Source organism: Rhagoletis pomonella, unplaced genomic scaffold, assembly GCF_013731165.1.
Source record: "Rhagoletis pomonella isolate Grant_MI unplaced genomic scaffold, Rhpom_1.0 Rhpom_scaffold_00004, whole genome shotgun sequence".
NCBI lineage: Eukaryota > Metazoa > Arthropoda > Insecta > Diptera > Tephritidae > Rhagoletis > Rhagoletis pomonella.
In genome coordinates this window covers 40,445,092-40,465,641 of record NW_023458558.1, presented here as the reverse complement: position 1 = coordinate 40,465,641, position 20,550 = coordinate 40,445,092, and the positions used below count along the sequence as shown (strand labels likewise).

Sequence of the window (20,550 nt, the reverse complement as noted above, 5' to 3'; positions counted from 1 at the left end):
ATACCTATCAACGATTGAAAAAGTATTAGCCATCAAAAAATAGACGGACGTGTTTGTCGATATCGGAAAAGATTTTAAAAATGTCCAAGCCTGAATCAATTGATTAGTCCCGCCTCCTAAAGGGTATGAAAATGTTGTAGGTGGAATTTATAAAGCTCCTTTTCGGAAACAACACTATTTTATCGGAACTGTGAGTTACATCCATAACTAAATATGTTATCTGTCTCCCCTACTCTGGAATAAAAAAGTCAACGCCCATGTCATGTAGTTCATACCAAAGTAATTGTTTATCCTGCCATGATACCGGCATCATTTCTGAAGAAGTACGGTCCGATTACTGCAGTTTAGATGAAAATTGGCCTTATCGCTCATTACGATTTTTTTTTATCAACATCACCGCTTGGATCACTTTTACTCGTTGTTCAACTGAATATAGTTCCATGACTAAGTTTTTCAAAGCCTGTAGTACCAATTGCCCGATAAACTCACCAACATTTGAAAAGCCACGCTGATAAAGTCCAGGTAATTTGTTAACGTTGAGCTTTAAGCTTTCGCACAACACGCTCGGTAAGACTATGTACTGCTAAAGGGTCTATTCTATAATTTTTAGCTCAGGATCGATTTTCGTGGAAAATGCCAAAGCATTTTGAAATTCCAATAAGAATGCATGCTTTCGTCATTAAATAATATTTGGTTTTGCATGCTCGAACTTTTCGCCGCGATATATGAACAGCTCAGCTCAGGAAGTTAACTTGTAATCTCCTACTATGCTATTTTTGTGAACTATTATTAAGTGGAAAATAAGTACAGTCTCGTATATTATTTTACTTTTTGATTTCAGTATATGTATCATTTCATAGTACAATATTAATAAAGCCACGATTGCCTGTTCATTGAACCAATTTTTTTCTTTCTTTATAGATCAGCCAACAGCTCATCTCAAAATGGGTTCTTCATTGAATCCAGATGACATAAAGGAAGGCGATGACGTTTACTTTGAATGCGTCATACAATCAAATCCAAAGCCATACAAAATGTCGTGGTTTCATAACGTAAGTACCAAAAAGTAAAATATGCAAACGAAAAAGCTCAGAACATTTACACGAATGTAAGAAAAGTTACAAAAAGGAGTTGTATCTCCTTTTTTAACAAGTTAAAATACATACATTAAACCATTAAAGCACTTAAGTGAAATGTGTAACACAAATGGTTGTAAGTATGTACGCATCGCACAAAAACTCTACAGCAAAAAAATTGCCAGCCGTGAAGCAAATACACAAAAAATATGTATGCAAGGATTTACAATTCATTGCATACCTAGATCCTTTTATATATGGATCTATACATAAGTACTTATGTACGACTTAAAAAAAAATATGTTTGTATATAGCATGCACATATTTACATATACAAGTACAAATTTTAATGTGCAGCGACATTTATGTCCATATGTATGTAAGTTAGGGTGGTCCTAATGTGCATGCGTGGAGAAAAGGTATACAAAGTTAAGCTTAGGATTTTTGTAAATGGAAAAATATATCTTTTTTATTAAAAAAATTACATTTAGAACCGTCTGAAAGCCCATGGAGTTTTCTATGTATTTTATATAGGGCGGGAACACCTTTTCCTAGAAATGATATTGAGTTCTTGAAAACAATATTTTTCGATCGGAAAACTCTGTTTATCTTTGAGAAGCTTCCAATTATAGTGCCCAATTGTTAATTTAACGATTCTTCAATACTAACTGTTTTTTAAACGTCCTTTAAAATCCCCAAAATATGCAATGGATGGAACCATAAAAATCGCTAGTATTAAATAATCTCTAGTATTAATAACGGTAAAGAAAATTAATTGAGTCTCCTGAAGAGAAAGAAAGTTTTGCGATCGAAAAGTATTGATTTTCAAGACTTCTATACTATTTGTACGAACAAAGAGTTTTTCTCCCTTAAAAAATACATGGAAAACTTCATGGGATTCCAGGCAGTCCTAATTAAAGCTTAGTATCCAGCTCTTAAGAAAAGCAAAAACTCCATATAAAATGACGTACAAGAAATGGCTAAGAAATTTTCTTGAGTCAAATTTCCTTAAGGCAGTACGCAGTTCTTCAGAAATTTAGTACGCTTTCTACTACGGTTTTCTAAAGTTTTTTGTGAAAAAAGAGCACAAGGCAACCCAGGTTTGCAACAGAAATATATGCCCGTTCCATTATTTCTTGAGGAAAGAGTGAGGCAACAGGCTGTGAGGTATAAAAAATGTCAAAATTCCTTGGACACACACGCGAAATAATGGCAATTTTTTCTTGACCGTTTTCTTAAGAGCTGGATACTAAGCTTAACATTGTTTTGCTTTACACTTGTGCACAAGGGTATTATAACTTCGTTCACATAAAGGTTCTTTGTAGCAGCAAGTAAACAGCCGTAAAAATTTATATTCCCAATGATTTTTAGGTGGAAAATAAAAGTACTAAACAATTTTGGAAAATAGGCGTAGCCACGGTCACTTATGATTACATGCGTTTAACTATCATCGTAAACGCTACACTAATTTTTGCCCAACATGGTACAGTTGTTGGTCTTGAGAAAACATACCAAATGGCTGAAAATTTTTCAATTCGGATAATAACCACGCCCACATAACATATAACGGTAATTTAGGGAAATACGAAATCTTCGACAAATCAATAAATACTGAAGCTAATTTATAATTTATTCAAAAATGATGTTTGCAATAACACTTCAGAAAAAAATTCGTTTGCATAAACATTTTAGAAAATGGGCATGGCACCGCCCACTTATGACCACATATGTGTATCTCGGTAACCGTTTGATCGATTTATACCAAATTCGGTACAGTTATTGTACTTGCCATATAGAAGCAAAATGTTGAAAATTTTTGAATTCGGACTAAAATTACGCCTACTTTTAATATAACGGTAAATTTTAGAAACATAGATTAGATTAAGGATGCATATCTACTCAAAGTTGATCTCACAACAATACTTTAAAAATAAATAACATTATTATGGAATTTTATAAAATGGGCGTAGAACCGCCCAGTTATAACTGTATAAGGTTATCCCATTAAGACTAAATGAAAATACTATCGACATCGTTAGAAATAGGGCAAAAACCACTCTGCTTATCATGTAACTGTAGTTTTCAGAAAGGTTGAAAACTATATTTAATACTTTCGCCGGCTACTTATTTAATTTTCGGCTTCACCCGAACTTAGGCTTTTTAATGTGTTTTCATTTAGAAAAATGCTTGGGGTGAGAGCTGACCATTTTAAACTTTTTTATTACCACCCTAGTGTATGTACATATATACATGCATTGATAGGTGTGCACAGGATTCCAGTAGACAGCTTTTTAATGCAAACGCACACTTGCTAGACGCTTTAATAAAAGTCTTCACTGTTTTCTTTTTTCAGTTCTTTTGAATAGATATGTATGTACATTGCACATATTTACATATGTATACACGATTTCGTGTGGACTTTCCAATATACAAGAAGAAATCTAATAGGCACATTTCTACGTATGTTTTTACTTATGTATATATATATACATACAAACACAGCTGGTACAACATAGGATAAGACATTTAGTGGAAATTATTTTATTTTTTTTTAGTTTGTCTTTAAATCCAGACTAGGTTCGCCGGTTTGTTGGCCTACCAACCTTTCTGCCTAGCTACTACTACTAAATTTTCATCATTTATACCGACCATGTGGTGTTTGGGAAGTCTGTAGGCTTTACCAAAAAACAACTGGTATAAATCCATTTATTTCTAAACTTCAGGCAGGAGTATGTCTGTACAAGTATTTTTCCATCTAGAATAACATTTTTTGCTACCTACTGCCCAAGCGTTCTTAGGCTTCATCTTGAGTTTACTTTACGTCATTTCCATTCGTTTGTCTGACTTGGAATGGCAAGTGATGTGGTAATCCTTTATTTAACTCGAAATTTTTTTCATAGTGATTCTATGTGCTTGTATCCTTTTTTTTGCCCTTGTACAAAAATGATAACTGCTTTCTTGATTCTGGCAGCAAGTTTGATTAAAACCTAAGAAGGAGATGTAAGTCATAAATATGCAGGCATGTTAAACTACAGCAATATGAAAACATGGCTGAGGCACAATGTATTCTTGTGCACTTGTTTATTTAGTTCTTAGTAGCGAACTACTTGGAATAGTAAGTAGTTTAATGGTAATGACATTCGTAACATCAAATGTTCCCCCTTTAATTATTAAAATTGCTTAACTGTAACTCTTTTTACAGTAGGTAAAAAAGTACGCTCAAATCAATAACTATGAAATCGTTTTATTACCATAACCAGATCCGGAAAGCAGGTGAGATAAGCACTAAAAAGTTGAAAAATTTACTTACAATACGCTGGAAAATAAATTTAAATAGAGTTAATGAAGTTCTTAAGAAATTTTGAACGCTTTGGACTAAGTTTTTTTTTAAGTGTTTTGTGAACAAATAACACAGGGTAACCCACACTTTCGAAAGAAATAGAAAGGTTGTGCGAAAGATTTACGGGTCTTTAATCATTGGCGATGACACATTTCGCAGGCGATGGTACGGTGAGAAATCTACATACATATCTATTAGTTATATAACCCGTTGTAGAGTTACATCCTTTCTTCTACACAAAATTATTTGGCATTTGGTTGACTGCACGTAGAAGCCATTAAACATATCTTTGCAGCTTTTTGAATAATTTTAGGGCCTATAACTTTAAATATTATTTTGCACCGATTTTGAATCTTGCAACATATCGTGTTTTTCCCAAGGGAAACATTAGTATAGTATGGAAAGGACGTAACTCGCATTTTCGCTGCTTTACAGAAGAAGCAAAAACTTATTAAAGTTTCAGAACGCGATGTATTTAGACATTTTTTAAATGCAATTCACTATAAAAAAAACTAAAAAATTTCTTTTATATTTTTTCTAAGGCTGTTTGAGAAAATTATATTTGCAAAAAACGTGAGTAAGCAAAGTTCGCTTCGAAATTAAGCTTTTTAGTATTTTTTTTTCCAGTAGACGCTTACATGCTAAAAAAACATTATTTAAAAAACATCCGTTTTAATTTATAGGCATATGATTTTCCACATAAAAAAGGAACAATACAAAAAAAAACAATATTTAACACGTGAAGACGAGGGGTCTAAAGAGATTCACTTCTTAAGTTGTACTTTTCTTAAACAAGTTTGAATGCAGTTTTCTTTTTTAGATAATCGCATGAAAGAACAAAAACATACCACAAACAAATACAGTGGAAATTTATGGAAAATGTTGCCAAACTAACTAATCCCAATTTAAAGCCTGCAAAGTCGGGATTTATTAATTTACCTACTGAAAAGTTAAACAACAAAATTATTAGATTTAGGGATTTGTCTTGACTTAGTTGCATACTTTGCGTTCCTCAGTTGCTTATCCAATTTTGCAGCATTTTTTCCTTTAATCTCAATGTCGATAGAAACATTTAGCTACACAAGTGCAATCGGCCGGTATTATGTTTCAAAGTGTATGTAATGAGTACAATCATCCATCTTAAGATTTCTGAAAATCTTCTTGTTTTCTCAATTAAATTTACAAGGTCCATAACACATCGGTGACTGAGTGGAAGATCGCCTTATCCCTGCAATCAGTTCAAAACTCCCTATATCATAAATCTTTTCAAGAACGTCCTATTTCAGAATTTGGTTGAAGAACGCCCTATCTTGGAATTTGATTTCAGAACACCTTATTTCAGAGTTGAATTAAAAAATACCTTATCCCAGCTGCCGATTCAAAACGCCCTGTCTCAACATATTTTCAACATATTTTAAGTTGAGATAGGGCTACTGAGATACATAGGTCGATCTTCCACTCAGCCGTCAATATACGTACCTACTTTCATTTACACCCAAGACATATTCCAAAACAAATTCAAAATGTGCTTCTTCATTGGCTCGTCAAAGGTTGGTCAATTTCTGAATGAACTTCTTCTTCTTCAATATTGTGCTGCACAGGCCTCTCCCAGTAGTCTTGTGGGCTTCTGACAAAGCCAAAATCAAAGCATTACGCAGAGAATATTAGCCAAAGGCTACTTATCCTACACGTAGTGCAAAACTAACATGTATGCGGGAAATGTCCTTTCTCTTCCATTCAATGCAATAGTTATAAACAAGTAATTTTAGGCAAAAACACAACCGAATTCAATTTGCATATAAAAATTTAACAAGAAAATGCAAAAAAAAAAAAACAAATTTTTACAAAAAGAAATTGTATATGTATTTCGAACAAATAAAATCGCCATATATTTTGGACATCAAGCGGACATACATATCGCTAGTTGGGGGTAGTACCCTACATTTTCAGTTTACACTAGTAGCTAATGATAGTAATGAAACATTTTTCACTACTACTTTTGATGTTTTGTGGTGAATTGCAAAATATCAGGCTAACTATACAATAGTCATAGCGAAATAAAAAAATGGACCACTAAAATTAAGAATCGAATATTGAAAAAAAAATATTCCTTCAGCCGATTTCAGGTAATGTTAGTGGAGCACAGAAACGTTTCATTAAATTGAAACACTTATCTATGATGATTTCGTTTCTACCAAAAAATGGAAGGTACAATGAAACCGATTCAAAATATGTCGTGTTCCTGTTTCGCTTTCGGTTTTGCAAAGTGTTCCGGTTTCGGTTACGTTCTCGTTCTTTAAAATTTGTTTCTGTTTTTCTCCGGTTTCGGTTTTGGAATACAAAAATTAAGATAAGTTTGACAAAAAAAAACTAATTATTTATTAAATAATAATTTACCTTCCAAGGTTTGTTTTTGGCGAAGCTAAACATTGTGATTAATTTTAATTTATGTAAAGAAATCACCTCTGAATCTTATAACCATTATACAATACAATCTAATAACCATATTCCAATCAATACAATCTAATAATCTCCATCACATTTGCTTAGATCTAAATTCAGAAATTTGTTTATTATATTATTTATTATATAATGGGAGTTGTTGCTGAAAGGTATTTGATATACATACCCTGCAGGAAATGGGACTAGTTTGTAGCTAAATATCAACTAACTAGCAGTCGACTAGTGGTAACTATTTATTAACTATTTCCCTTGGCCGTAACTAACTACTTTTGAAGGGTGATGACCGAAAAATAATGATCCCTGGTTTCCTGTGGATTAGGTGTTAACTAACTTATAGCTAACTACTTTTGGACATAAATATCAATACAATTCTTTTCTCATTTTTATATTTTTTTATTTATTCTATTTAACATTACATATTTGCTTATTTGGTTACATGTTCTTTTGTAGGTGGTCCCACATTTGAATTCCATCAGACATAACATCAAAATAATAATGTAAAATTTCGATCTTTATTTTATATGTCCTGAATTCGAAAAAGAATCTGCGAATTGCAGAAAAAAATGTGTTTTGAAATTATTTTTGTAGGAGGACATTTAAATAGAAACTTGTAATGATAAAAACTCACGATAACGTCTGCATAACTCCTGCACGACCTTACAGCTCATTTAAAGTTAGTTATTTTAATCAATTGATAATTTTTTCTGCAGGGTACATACATATAAGTAAGTGTGATATTCACAGAAATTTTGTTGATATTATAATATAATAAAAATTTTTTGTTTAAATAGTCACATCTTACTCGCAAAAGCAAATAAATGTATTTAAATATATTTGTAGGCCAAACACTTGATTAGCTCTTATCAATAAAATCGAATCTTGCCGTCTTTGCTTTGCTTTGCTAATACAGGAAGGATAATTTCAGAAGTTTCGGTCCACGGAATTACGATTCGCGTCTGACTGAGACAGCACTAACTCAAAATCATCAGACTCGTCATCTGAAGTGAAAGCGGCAGCACTGCTACCGCCTTGAATTGCAGCAAATTTATCAGTGTTGCTATAAATCACGACATATAACAACTAAATATAAGGCTATTCACATACTAGTCAACAAATTTGTTATGCAAGTAATTTTTTGTGAAACATCACAGTTATGGTACCGAGAAAATAAAATTTTGGTTGCTACATCTTGCAGCTGATTTTTTATAAATTTCTGGAAACCGATTGAAACCTGTGCTTGAACAGGTTTCGGTTTCGTTCCTATAAAGGTCAAGTAACGGTTCTGGTTTCGATTTCGGTTTTGGAAACGGTTATAAACGGTTACGGTTTTGGTTTCGGTTTCATTTCTTGAAAAAATGTCGCCTTTTGATTGCTCCTTTCTCTTTTCGTATTCTATTCCAAATTAAAGGCAAGGGGTGAAAAAGTTTTATACTCATTTCTTAATATGTCACACTCTTATACTTATAAGGCAAAAAAGGCATATTCTCTGCTCTGATAAGCTTTCTCATATATGTATTACATCTATGTATATTGCTAGTACATTCAAAGTACATTCTCCAACATCAGAGCGTAGAAATATTGAAAAAATAAATTATTATTTAAAAACAATTCATTTGAAAAATTAACAAAAAATACAATTTTTGTAAATTCATGAAAAACGCTGCGGCCGCTGGCGATGACAGAGGATAAAAATTACTGCTAGAGAAGGACTTGGCATCAGTTTGCATTTTTAATTGGCGTCAATTAGCATAGAAGAGGATTGAATAGCGTGCTTCATTCCCTGAACCGCCCCTGATATGATATGGCACTTCACTGACGAATTTCCCTTACTTTTCCAAAAGGGTGGCCGCCTTATATAAGTAGGAATTTAAAATGTACATTAGGTATTAGATATACTTTTGAGGCGCTTTACAAAGTAAGTGACGTAGAATGTAGAGCAGTCGCTCGGAGTAGTTCGGCGCTTGGAGATAACTTCGGCGGCACGTTATTTTGCAACTGACAGCGTAATGCATCGTCGGAGGTGTCCATTTTGCGCTTTACTAGTAGATTACATTGATTATGATGACAATTTTTGTACTAAAACTGAAAGAAAGCATGGATGACCTTGTATGGTGCTTACCTATTTTTCCAGTGTTTACTTCTACAACCACACAAATTTTCATAGGCTGTCTTTCTTTGAAGTATTACGTACTGAGCCCTAACCGCCAAAATAATGTAGGCATGAACCTAATGTACATGCACCGTATCAAATTTCGGCTCGAGAAATTTTATGAGCAATAATTTTTGAAAGTTGAATGAACAAATTTTTATTGCAGCTTATATGCAGTAACTATTTAAACTTTGTACTATTTGATTTTATTGCGAACTTATTCACTACCACTAAATAAGTTATAGTGAAAAAGAATAGCAATATCACTAAAGTTTTTAGAAGTAGTAAAGAAGTTAGTGTACTCAAAACTTAGTGCACTAACCCCAACTCTGAACCTAGTGGAAAGCTAAGGTTTTCCCCTCTATAATTTTATACATTTTGACACTGCACATATGCAGTGTTGGTCACTTTTTACTAAATTTTCTTCCACTACTTTATTTAAGGGCATCTACGCATGTACATAAATGTTAAACATACTACTGTATACAAATATGTACATGTGTGTATCTGTCAACATATCCGGCCAGAGAAATCGCATGTGTATATCTTCTTCATAATTATTTTACAAATAGCATGACCTCTCCTATGATTTCCCCCTTCTTGAAAGTTCAGATCATCCTGATTATCATCATTTTCTTGCATTTCGTCATCAGCTACAAGCTATACACTCGTAAATATGTGTGCTTCCTTCAGTAATGTTCTTAAAATCAAAGAGCGTTATGATCCCTTTCATCAACACTAGTATGCCATCAGTGCACACAAACACTCGAACACATACGTACATATTCACATACGCTCAGCCATTTTCCTTGGTCATGTCCTGACGTCTTCTCGGCTATGCTCTTCGGTCGTCACTATCACACGCGTGTCAGTCTCACTGGCACTGATGCGTTTATTTCACCATTTGTTACACGTTATTTCACGCGGATTTAAAAATATACAATAAATATTCTTTTTGCACTTTTTCTCATTTTCCTTGCATTTTCTTTCTTCTCGGTTCTATTACGCAACGATGCACTTGCAATTTACCACTTCGCCATACTGCTACAACAACTATAACAACACACACACACATCCTTGGCTCATATGGCTGTGATTCGGCGCTGCAGGGCAAGGAACTGCATTCCAATGTTTCAGCTGGCATCATCCTTTCGGATCAATCACTCGTCCTGCAGAGTGTCTCACGTGCATCCGCTGGTGATTACACGTGTTTGGCTGTGAATTCGGAGGGAAAGGGCGCCAGTAATCCAGTTTCGTTGCATATACGCTGTAAGTATCAAGTGAAAACAATTTGATTTCATCATTACTGATTGCTCTTTGATGTTAATATTGATCAGCGAACGTGCGTAAGTACCTACATATCTACCAGTGTATACACATTTATGTGCTGCGAACACTTTTTACCATATAGTGGTCATCAACGTATAGTTTAGGGATAGATTTATCAATAAGAAGTTGCATTATGTAGACAATAGCTACGAATATCGTAAAGAGGTCCTTGTGCGATTAGTTATGTCCTTGCTAAAATCTAGCGTGATATGCTATGCCACATTAGTAAGGTCCCATTGACTTAGGCAAACCATATGATTGAGACGCATTAGTGGGTCGTAGGTAACTTTAAATCATGTTGATTTTAAACTCAGAGCATCTAGCTAGGTCTTGAAAGGATCCAGCTAGGCATTTTATCACTTGTTTCTAATGGCATATGCATTTCTATGACACTCTCAAATACCTCCTCACTGAACTTATTGAACAGTAAGTCGCTGGCATCCCCACTGCCCTTGGGCGGTGCCCTGTGCTATGGTGAAGTAGGGTATTCAATAGCCAAGTATGTAAATAATATCGGATTTTGGGTTGCAAAAATAATTATCCCGGGATCCTGGGATTTACTAAAATTTTTTTCCATTTTGCAGTAGGCTCACCGTTCTCAGCAATGCAGATTCATTGTCGGCATATCTGGCCTTATGCGAAGAACCCTTAGTAGGAGAACGTGTAATCTAATATTCAGATATTTTTATAATTTTCTAAAATAGCTATATTATTTCGAACAAAAAGCACTCATATTTGCAGAAACTCAATTTCCACAAACCCACGCCTGCAAAGTAAACTAAAGAAAAACACTGTTTTCAATTGCTACCAGATTTTTCGTTCTTACAAACCGAACAAGTACAGTTACTCAGTCAGGTTCTGAAATCCAAATGCAAATGACCCAAGTTCATTTTGAGTCCAAATTTTTCTGTATTCCTCGATTTTAATGCAAAATGAACGTAAATTATTTTTTTCGTTTTAACTTCACTTTAAAGTATAAACAGAATCAAATCGCTCAGAGAAATTCGTCTGAAGAACCCCCCACCGCTACCCAGTGCTACGGTAAAAATGTATCCACTAAGTATACGTTTTCAACTGGGACCACAAAAAGGACATTTAAGGATCCTTTTCGCGTCAACTCCTTAACCTCGTTGCCTTCGACTCAAAATGTTCTGGAACCTACGACAGTGTTACCGCATTTTTAGCTGGCAAAGTCTTTAACAAGTTTGGATTTCATCATCTAGTTTGAGAGGGTCCGAAAGTGGAGCTTGAAAGGCCCTCTTCAAACGTCTTTCAATGCTTAATTGAGGCATTTTACAATTCACAATGCTTCGTACCAGAAAAAAGGGTACAACTACCCCCCCTAAACACACTAACTAAGCGAAACTGCACGAAACAACAACAAATTACAAGGTTTGACGAAAATACTTCGCTATGACAAATTTTTCTGAATTTATGCACAATTCGGGTCTGCATTTTAGGTAATTTGTGAAGGGCATAAATAAAAGCGAAGCAATTGCTTTTATTCATACGGCCCAAAGCCTTTTAATTTTCGAAACGACTCGCGACACATCAATGGTACCCTACACGGCACTCACAATGAAGCTGCGTATTTATCTATTCAAATATGTTGGTGCTGATAAATTTTTTCGAAAAAAATATTAATTTTGAACGACTTTCCATCATTGGAAAATGCTAAGAATAAAAAATTACAAAAAAAGTGGTAAGAAGAAAAAAGCGAAAGTTCAATGGAATTGGTTAGATATTTTGGATCTCTTTTACTCCAAGGCCATAGCCGAAATGCCTGAAAGAAAGGAAATGCATTGCAGACCCTAGTACGTAGCCGAACGTTGGCCGACAGACTTTCATATTAACCCATTTTAGTTCGTGATGGTTCAAAATACCTGAGGAAAGAAAATTTAAGTCTGGTAGACTTTTAACTCCTATGATGGAAATTTTTGTACACAAAACAAGTTTCGAGTGGAAGAATTGTTGGTAATAGACCCTTACCATTGGTCACTGTCGCTTGCTTACCAATTTTTAACTCAAACAATTTTTTTGTTACATACATATCTACATAGATACATTCTTATTGTTGTATTATTAATTTTGATGAAAGGCGGGTATTCGTGGCGTATGAGTAACGAACTTCCGTGGTCATATCTACATTATCAAAAAAATCTTTTAGGGCCAAATTCGCAATGCGTAGTTAACTACAGACAGGAGTTTAACTAACAATTTTGATATTCATTTAATATAAACTTTTTTGTGAAAATAATTTCAAATTTGTATAGAAAAATATTAATTTGAAGACTTGATATACTTACAGTCGATATAAAGTTCCATAGTTAACCCTATGATTGTGAATATAAATTCATAGTTAACCTCTTGTTGGTGGTTAAGTTGACAATCGTTTAACTAAGCACTGTAAATTCGGCTAATAATTTAGCATTCGATTATCTACTTGAAAGGGGTTAACCGCAGCTTAGTAAATTCGGCTAATAATTTAGCATTCGATTATCTACTTGAAAGGGTTTACCCGCAGCTTAATAATTTCCCCGCAAATTGTTAGACATTTAATTTGTTTCTCTACAAAACGATGTTTCGTAAACAAAAAACAACCAGTAAATTACATTACCAACGCTACACTAATTGCCAATCATTTTTAATTACTAAAAAATATTTCCCGTCAAATCGAGTCTGTTTTTTATAGCGCCACAGAATTGTTTCGAACTCTAGTACCAGATATATCTACTTATCTATACTTAAAGGGCGGAAATTTTCAAAAAATCAAAAAAAAAAATGGTTTTAAACTAACAAAAACTCCTTAAAATTTATTTTCTAACACTTAAATGGCAAGCTGACCTCAATATATACCACTATAGCTTTTATACATGTATTCGGAAATAAATTATTAACCTTTAATTGGGTACATGGAGTCAGGGCCTGGAGCGCGCTGGCACTCATTATAGCTTCCCAACTCCCCTCGCTACTCTCTTAACTCCTGAACCCACGTGATCACTTACATAATATTTTGCAGAGGTAGGTAAGTTTTTATTTTTGTATCTAAGTTTGAAGTCAAAGATATGCTTTCATTCTTAAAGTTAACTATAATAGAGGGATTTAATATTGCTTTGATTTATTTAAGGTGAGATTAGTCAAGAACGCAGAACTTACACTTAAACGCTGTCTGTATACGCAGTACTTTGTCGATTACTGGAGCCCTCAGTATTGCTTACTACAGTGTTGCCACTCATCAATGCCTTTTCATAAACTTGCCTTTTCAACTACAATTTCAAATATTTTAAACGTATTTTGAATAGGAACTTATAACTTTTTCACCATCTGCAAAACTGACGAAGTGGCAACTATCTATAGAAGGAAGAAATCAGCTGACACGGAAAAATCTAAATTCCGAAGATTTCTGCGCTACAGGCTACAACTACAGAAACATTCTGCGATGTTGAGTTTTCATTTACCTGGCGCTCTGGTAACACAGATCGTGTCAGCTGACTCGGGTTTACGATAGTAGAGTACTTTAATATTTTTGATAATACAAGCTTTGTTTCTTTTTATTTGTGAAGCTCTTTTTTCAACACTTTTATTGGGGTGACTCGGGACCCCGTGCGACTAAATGTGTGATTCTCTTAATGCGCCTAATTAAGATTTAATCTCATATCAAGTATTATTTGTTTTTTAGTTGGTGATGTACGTCTGTTTATTTTTTCATGAATATACATATATATGTTATATTATTTGAGATGAAAGCCTTTAGAATTATTACGTTTCGTTTTGAGGTCCTTACTGACCCCTCGATGCCAGTTGTGTTCGTCAAATTTACGATGCCTGCAGGGGTATAATCGAAAATAGCAACAAAAAGTGATAATGCAAAAATTTGTTTCTTCGATACCAAAGAACCTTTTTCTAACCGAGGGAAAAATTACAGCACTAGTCTCAAAAAATTTCTAGAGTGGGAGTGGCTGGCAAGAATATCTGTGTTCAGTTTCAATTCAAATGTTAATATTGGAATTTTAAAATCACTTAGAACATTAGCACATCTACACGTGAGGTAGATAGCAATTTTTTTAAACTTCACTGTTTAATTTACATAAAAAAATAATAACTAATAAACCTAAATAATACAAATAAATATATTTCTGTTTCATGAAATAAATAAGGACTTTTGTCCAGCACCAACTGCCATTAAATTGGCCAATATATTCAGGCAATAAGTTTTGTGCACAGACTTAAATTTAAGTGCAAACTGAAAAGCCTGAGGGGTCACCAGAAAATTCGTAACCGTTTAATTCCACCAAAAAAGAAACGGACAAAGCAATGAAAAATAAAAAGTAACAATGCAATGAATAAACGAATGAGTAAACTTACAACTGAGCGAATGATTCAAATGCTGTCGAGTGTAGAATGTATAAGTAAATGTATGAAGGAGTATGTGCGTGCAAATGAAATTATACAAACGCAAGTGAAGATGAAATGAAGTGTAACCGTGGCCATTTAAAGCAGCACGACAGCGCTAGAGGAGGTCACTGCAGTTGAGTTGAAAAGAAAGCGAACCGAAAAGAGTACAAGTGGAATATCAGCGAAGGCGTTGAAAGACGGGCACTTAAACCGAAGGCAAGAAAAGCATTTTATGGTAATGAATATTTTTCAGCGACTTAGGGTTGGAAACTGCACTGATGCAGTTAAAAAGAAAGACGGCGAGATAGACGAATCTTACAGCAGATAGAGTGGCGTCTAAAAGTTTGTCAAACATAGCTACTGCCAGCTTTAAGTGGCACGACTTAGCATTCGTAAAAAGCTTTTAATCAAAAAAAAAAAACAGAAAGAATAACAAACATGTTGCCAGACGAAAGGACGTGTATACTTAAGCGTGAAAAGCAGAGACAGCTAAGACGCTAAACAAAACGTCCGAACGACCATCAAAGAGTATCAAGGGAAAAGAAGGCGATTATAACAGAACGGTGATAAGAAAATTTGGCGGAGCATAAGCAAAGTATCTTTTGCGTAAAATTGTAGTCAAATTTTTCATTAAATTCGCTTTTGAAATGAAAGAAACAAAAATGTGTATAAAATAAAAAAAAATAACAGTAAAGCATCTCACCAGCACAAGAGCTAAATCAACGAATTCAATAAAATGAAAATAAAAACTAAGAAAATTAAAAAGAGTAAATCGTCGAATTTTTGTTTGGTCCAAGCTGCAGCTGCTGCGGCCATCACACCCCTAGAATGAGCGGATAAGAGCATTACCGGATTTGCGCGCTGGATTTTGGATTATTTTGCAAAGTAATGCAACGTTTCGTGGCAGTGATGAATGCTATGTTTGGCGCACTGGCAAAAATAAAAACAAGAAACAAAAACAAAAACAATGGTGGCAATGCAACAAAAGAATATGTTGCTGACAAGGGTATTGCCAACAATTCTTTTCAATTATTTGACTGTTGCTTACACGATATACACAAGCAAAAATATGTGTAATGAGAAGCAATGCGAAAAAGAAAAAATAAAAAAGAAAAAGAGAAAGAGAAAGCAGACAAAACATATCTTATATCCCACAACAAAGAATTATCTAGATATTCGAAAACATAAACATTTGCAACAAACTGCAATGCAAAAGGAAAACCTATTGTTGCAACCTCAAGTGCTCAAATACAAAGTGCAACAAAATGTAAGCAAGTTTCACACAATAAATGTATTTATAGAGAAAAAAAAACGAATATGAGTATTTGTAATCTTTGTTGCTGCTGGTTACACCTAGCCAGTGTTGGTTGCCTACTTTAAGGCGCGCCATATGATAAACATTAAAATTTTAATATAAAACTGTAGATTAACGCGATTTTTATTTTTTTTATTTAAACTAATTACACCATTCACGCAATATAGCTAATAAATATACCTATGTAATTTGGAGCAACGGTTACTTTGATATTTTTAGTGCATGTTATTTTTCTGGAATATTTGAACCCTAACTAGACTGCGCTCTTAATGGACTTTTTCAAAAAAACGCCAAAAAGACCCACAATTAGTAGAGTTAAAGAGTTAACCACTATAGAAAACACAAAAAAAAAAATATTAAAAAAAAACTAAATTCATCGTCACTAAAATATCGACATCATCAATTACTATGTAACTAATGCCGGCTTGTCAGTACTTTTCAAACTTTTTGCAACAGAAACTAAACCGCTTCGGGGGCAACTGAAAGTAAGCACAAGGAGACTAAGCGAAATATTTCAATTTGTCTATTATTCTACCAACTGTCTAAGAATTTAATCTGACTTTTCAAGTAGCCAGTGAACATAGCACACAATAGCAGCGTAGCCCATGTACAGTGACTCAAACAAATGACCACGTGTTTTTTTTTTAATATTCGCAATTTTCCAGCTAATTTTTTTTTGTTATATTTCTATAAAAAATACCGTTAAAGCTTCATCAAAAAACATATAAATCACAGTTTTAAACTTTATACAAAATTGATGAAAATTCGAAACAATTTTAATCAAAATTGCAACTATTTAGTTTGAATATTTAGAAGATTTTGGGGTATGCAGTTTTGTAACTCATACAATTTTAGTCTAATGAAGTGCAAGTTTCAAACTGCTAAAACATCGCGTTGATTTTTGAAAATTTTCTTTTGGAGTCCACTTTTTGTGTTTTTCTAATTAACTAGCGCAATTTACAAAAGTTTGCGTTGATATTTTTAAATTTTATTGCTGACGGTCTACCGCGTTTCGTCTCCTAAGAAATTGATACTTATATGAAAAATGTGCAAAAATCCATCACCAAAAAAAATTTTCAAAAATCAACGCAGTTTTTTAGCGCTATAAAACTGCGTGCCCAAAAACGTTTCAAAAGTTCAGAATAAAAAGTTAAAGTTTTGGTTAAGTTTTTTTGAATTTTCCTAATATTTGTATTAAGTTTGAAACGGTGATTTACACGGTTTTGGTATTTGATATTTTTATATAAAAATAACAAAAAAATTAGCACGAAAAATCACGAATATTTGAAGAAAATCAACACGTGGTCATTTGCTTCAGACACTGTATATACATTAGGGTGGTCCAAAATAAGTAAAGTCGGAATTTTGATACACTCACCCGCTCAAAGCGCTCAAAGTTTACCGTGTATTTTATATAAGGAGAAAACAACTTTTTGTAGAAATGGTATGGAATTTTTTAAAATCAATATTTCTCGATCGGAAAACTATGGTTCTCTTCATATTTTAATGCTTAAGATTTTTAATTTATACCTCATTGCATTTTTTGGGGGTTTTGGCGGTCCTATAACACATAGTTACTATGGAAAATGATTCAGTAAATAACTGGGTATTATTATGAGGAATCTCCTGTAAAGAACCAGAGTTTTCCGATCGAAAAATATTGATTTTCAAGAATTCTATACCATTTCTACGAAAAATGTGTTTTCCACATATAAAATACATAGAAAACTTTGAGTGCTTTGAGCGACCTCTAAATATTTTTTAATTGCAAAATAAAAAATGAGGGTTAATTTTTTCGGTATAGAACAATAATAGGGGGTGAGAGCATAAAAATTCCGACCTTGCTTTTACACATGCATTTTTGGACCACCCTAATGTACATATACGTATTCATGATGTAAATGTACATATGTATATACCTACATACATACATATATTAAATAGAATGAGTTAAGAAAGTTAAATTCCTGCTGACCTTATAGTTTTTCCAGCTAAAGAAAGCAGCAGCTTCTGAAAACTTCATTCAGCAACCGTGTTTATAAAAGCAAACTACCAGCGGAAATAAGGAAATGGTGTGAGGAAAAAAATGGTCAGGATAGAGAAATTTGCTAGTAGCTTTTCTCTTCATTCAAATGCATTAAGAGGAAAATGACAGCAGGTAATAAGTGCACGCCGAATAGACACGTACAGCTTGCTTTCTGCAACAATTACGTGGAAAAAAAAATTCGTCGAGTAACGGTATGCAACGTGCTGAGTATGTATCTATTACTCTTTTAATTAAGAAAATCATTTTGAACATTGCGAACACTGTTCAAGGAAAACTCTTGGGATACATACATACATAGCAAAAATTTTCAAGCAAGTTCTAAATTGCTTTTAAACGCTTGACTTTTTAAAGTAAATTAAATAATTTTTAATTAAAAAATCGGACACAGAAAATTTTAATAACAATTTTGTTTGGAAAAGAAAACTTTTTATTTTTCAACATTTTCTGCCTTTAGCTCCGTACAGTCCATTCCATTTTTCATCAAGTTCCGCTCAATAAATATTATGCTTCTTCGAAGTCTCCATTCCAAATCATAAAGGTTGCGATTGGAAGTAAAACATTTATTATTTCGATTGCGGTCTTATTTGCAGTAGTTTTGTCTTGAAATAAAATAAATATTTCCTTTACCAAAGCGATCGAGAAAGGTTTTACTGCACGATCACTGTTCTGTTGTAGGAGTGCAGGTAAACGTGCAAATGATTGTGTATGGTGGACGTTGCGTATACGTTACATACGCAACTACGAGTATTTGAGTTATGAGGTTATTTTTACTTTTTTAGGGCCGTTTTCTCAAGTAGGTTTTAAAATTTATCCGCCCTTTAACCCGCATACGATACTCACAAGAAAAATATCTTATTATCATAAGTATAATGCTGGCGTTGATACCATCAACCAGATGGTTAGAAGATACACAACGAAACGGCGACTTTTGCGATGGCCTTTAGCGATGTTTTGCAATATAATAGATATTAGTTCATTCGTTTCATATCTTATTTCCTATAAAAAATAATGCGGCATATTCTGGATTTCGTACGAATCGAAAATTTGAAATTTTTTTATAGAAAATGATAGGAAAATTTCATGATTTTCGATTCGTACGAAAGCAAAAATGCGCTCCAATGAAATACTGCAAAAGAAAATCAACCAGTAACGGCTGTTTATGCGTCAATTGAGCGAGGAGTTAACAAAACCAATATCTAAAATCGTTTGACAAACGTACAAAAAATTACTGTGGATGTTACGCCAAACCCTTCAATTGAGCGAAATGCACCAGGAAGAATCGAAGTAACTGGTTGTGGTTTCATTTGCAATAAACAGGAAAAGAAAAAAGATGAAAATCGAGGAAGAACTGCTGGGAATGTAAACTAGCGTTATGTGATAAAAATTCCAAAAACATCATAAAATATAATATTTGCTATAAATAAAGTGATTATTTAATCGTTTTTGTTTTCCTAATAAGTTATATAGTATAGTTATTTTTACGAATTTCGTGCGTATAATAAAAAAAAAACAAGTAAGAGCAGCGCTGTCTTCGGCTATGCCGAAGGCTTCATACCTTTCATGAACATCTGCAAATTTTACTTTGACAGATTACTGCTTTTGAATACATCTGCATACATCGATAGAGGAGTTACATACTTATATAAAAAATCGCATCTAAACAATCAGAGGTATGGAAGATATACTTTATATGGCACCAGTCTAAGTGATTTTCACTGCTATGTGATCGGTATGTAAACCGGTAACACAATTTATTGGGTTTAGTTTCCTACATAAAGAAGATATATCGCAAAAACTGGTATCTGAACAATCAGTGGTATAGGAGATAAAGCTTATACAGCATAGATTTTGACGATTTTCTCAGTAGACTTTGTATTATTATTTATAAAATATCTTACGAAATTTATCGGTTTTAGCTGTTCAAATAAAGGAGTTTTACAGTAAAATCCCATATCTGAACAATCAGATGTATGGAAGATACATATATGTTATAGTCACCCGATCCTTGTTATTTTCACTGTAAGTATTCCGTTGATAATGAGCAAAAATGGTGCGAAATTTCATGTTCCTAGCTGCATAAATGGAGGAGTTATGATAAAAGACCTCATATCTGAACAATCAGTTGTATGGGGGCTACAGGTTATAGTAAGCCGATCTTTGTTATTTTCACTGTAAGTCTTCTGTTGATAATGAGTGAAAACAGCGCGAAATTTCATGGTCCTAGCTACATAAATGGATGAATTATAACGAAAAATCTCATATCTGAACAATCAGTTGTATGGGAGCTATAGGTTATAGTTACCCGATCTTTTTAATTTTCACCGTAAGTTTTCTGTTAATAATTATTGAAAACAGTGCGGAATTTCATGTTCCTAGCTATATAAATGGAGGAGTTATAACGAAAAATTTTATATCTGAACAATCAGTTGTATGGGA

General features: G+C 33.5%; 1 protein-coding gene across 1 annotated transcript in view; it reads left to right on the top strand.

The window, feature by feature from the left end:
* Window positions 1-927: 927 nt before the first annotated feature.
* LOC118738219 (nephrin-like) overlaps window positions 928-20,550 on the top strand; it is a 44,464-nt gene continuing 24,841 nt past the window's right edge. The window contains exons 1-2 of the mRNA XM_036469142.1: window positions 928-1,052; window positions 10,138-10,297. Coding sequence (XP_036325035.1) covers window positions 945-1,052; window positions 10,138-10,297 — 268 coding nt within the window. The 5' untranslated portion in view covers window positions 928-944. The remainder of the gene's footprint in view (window positions 1,053-10,137; window positions 10,298-20,550) is intronic.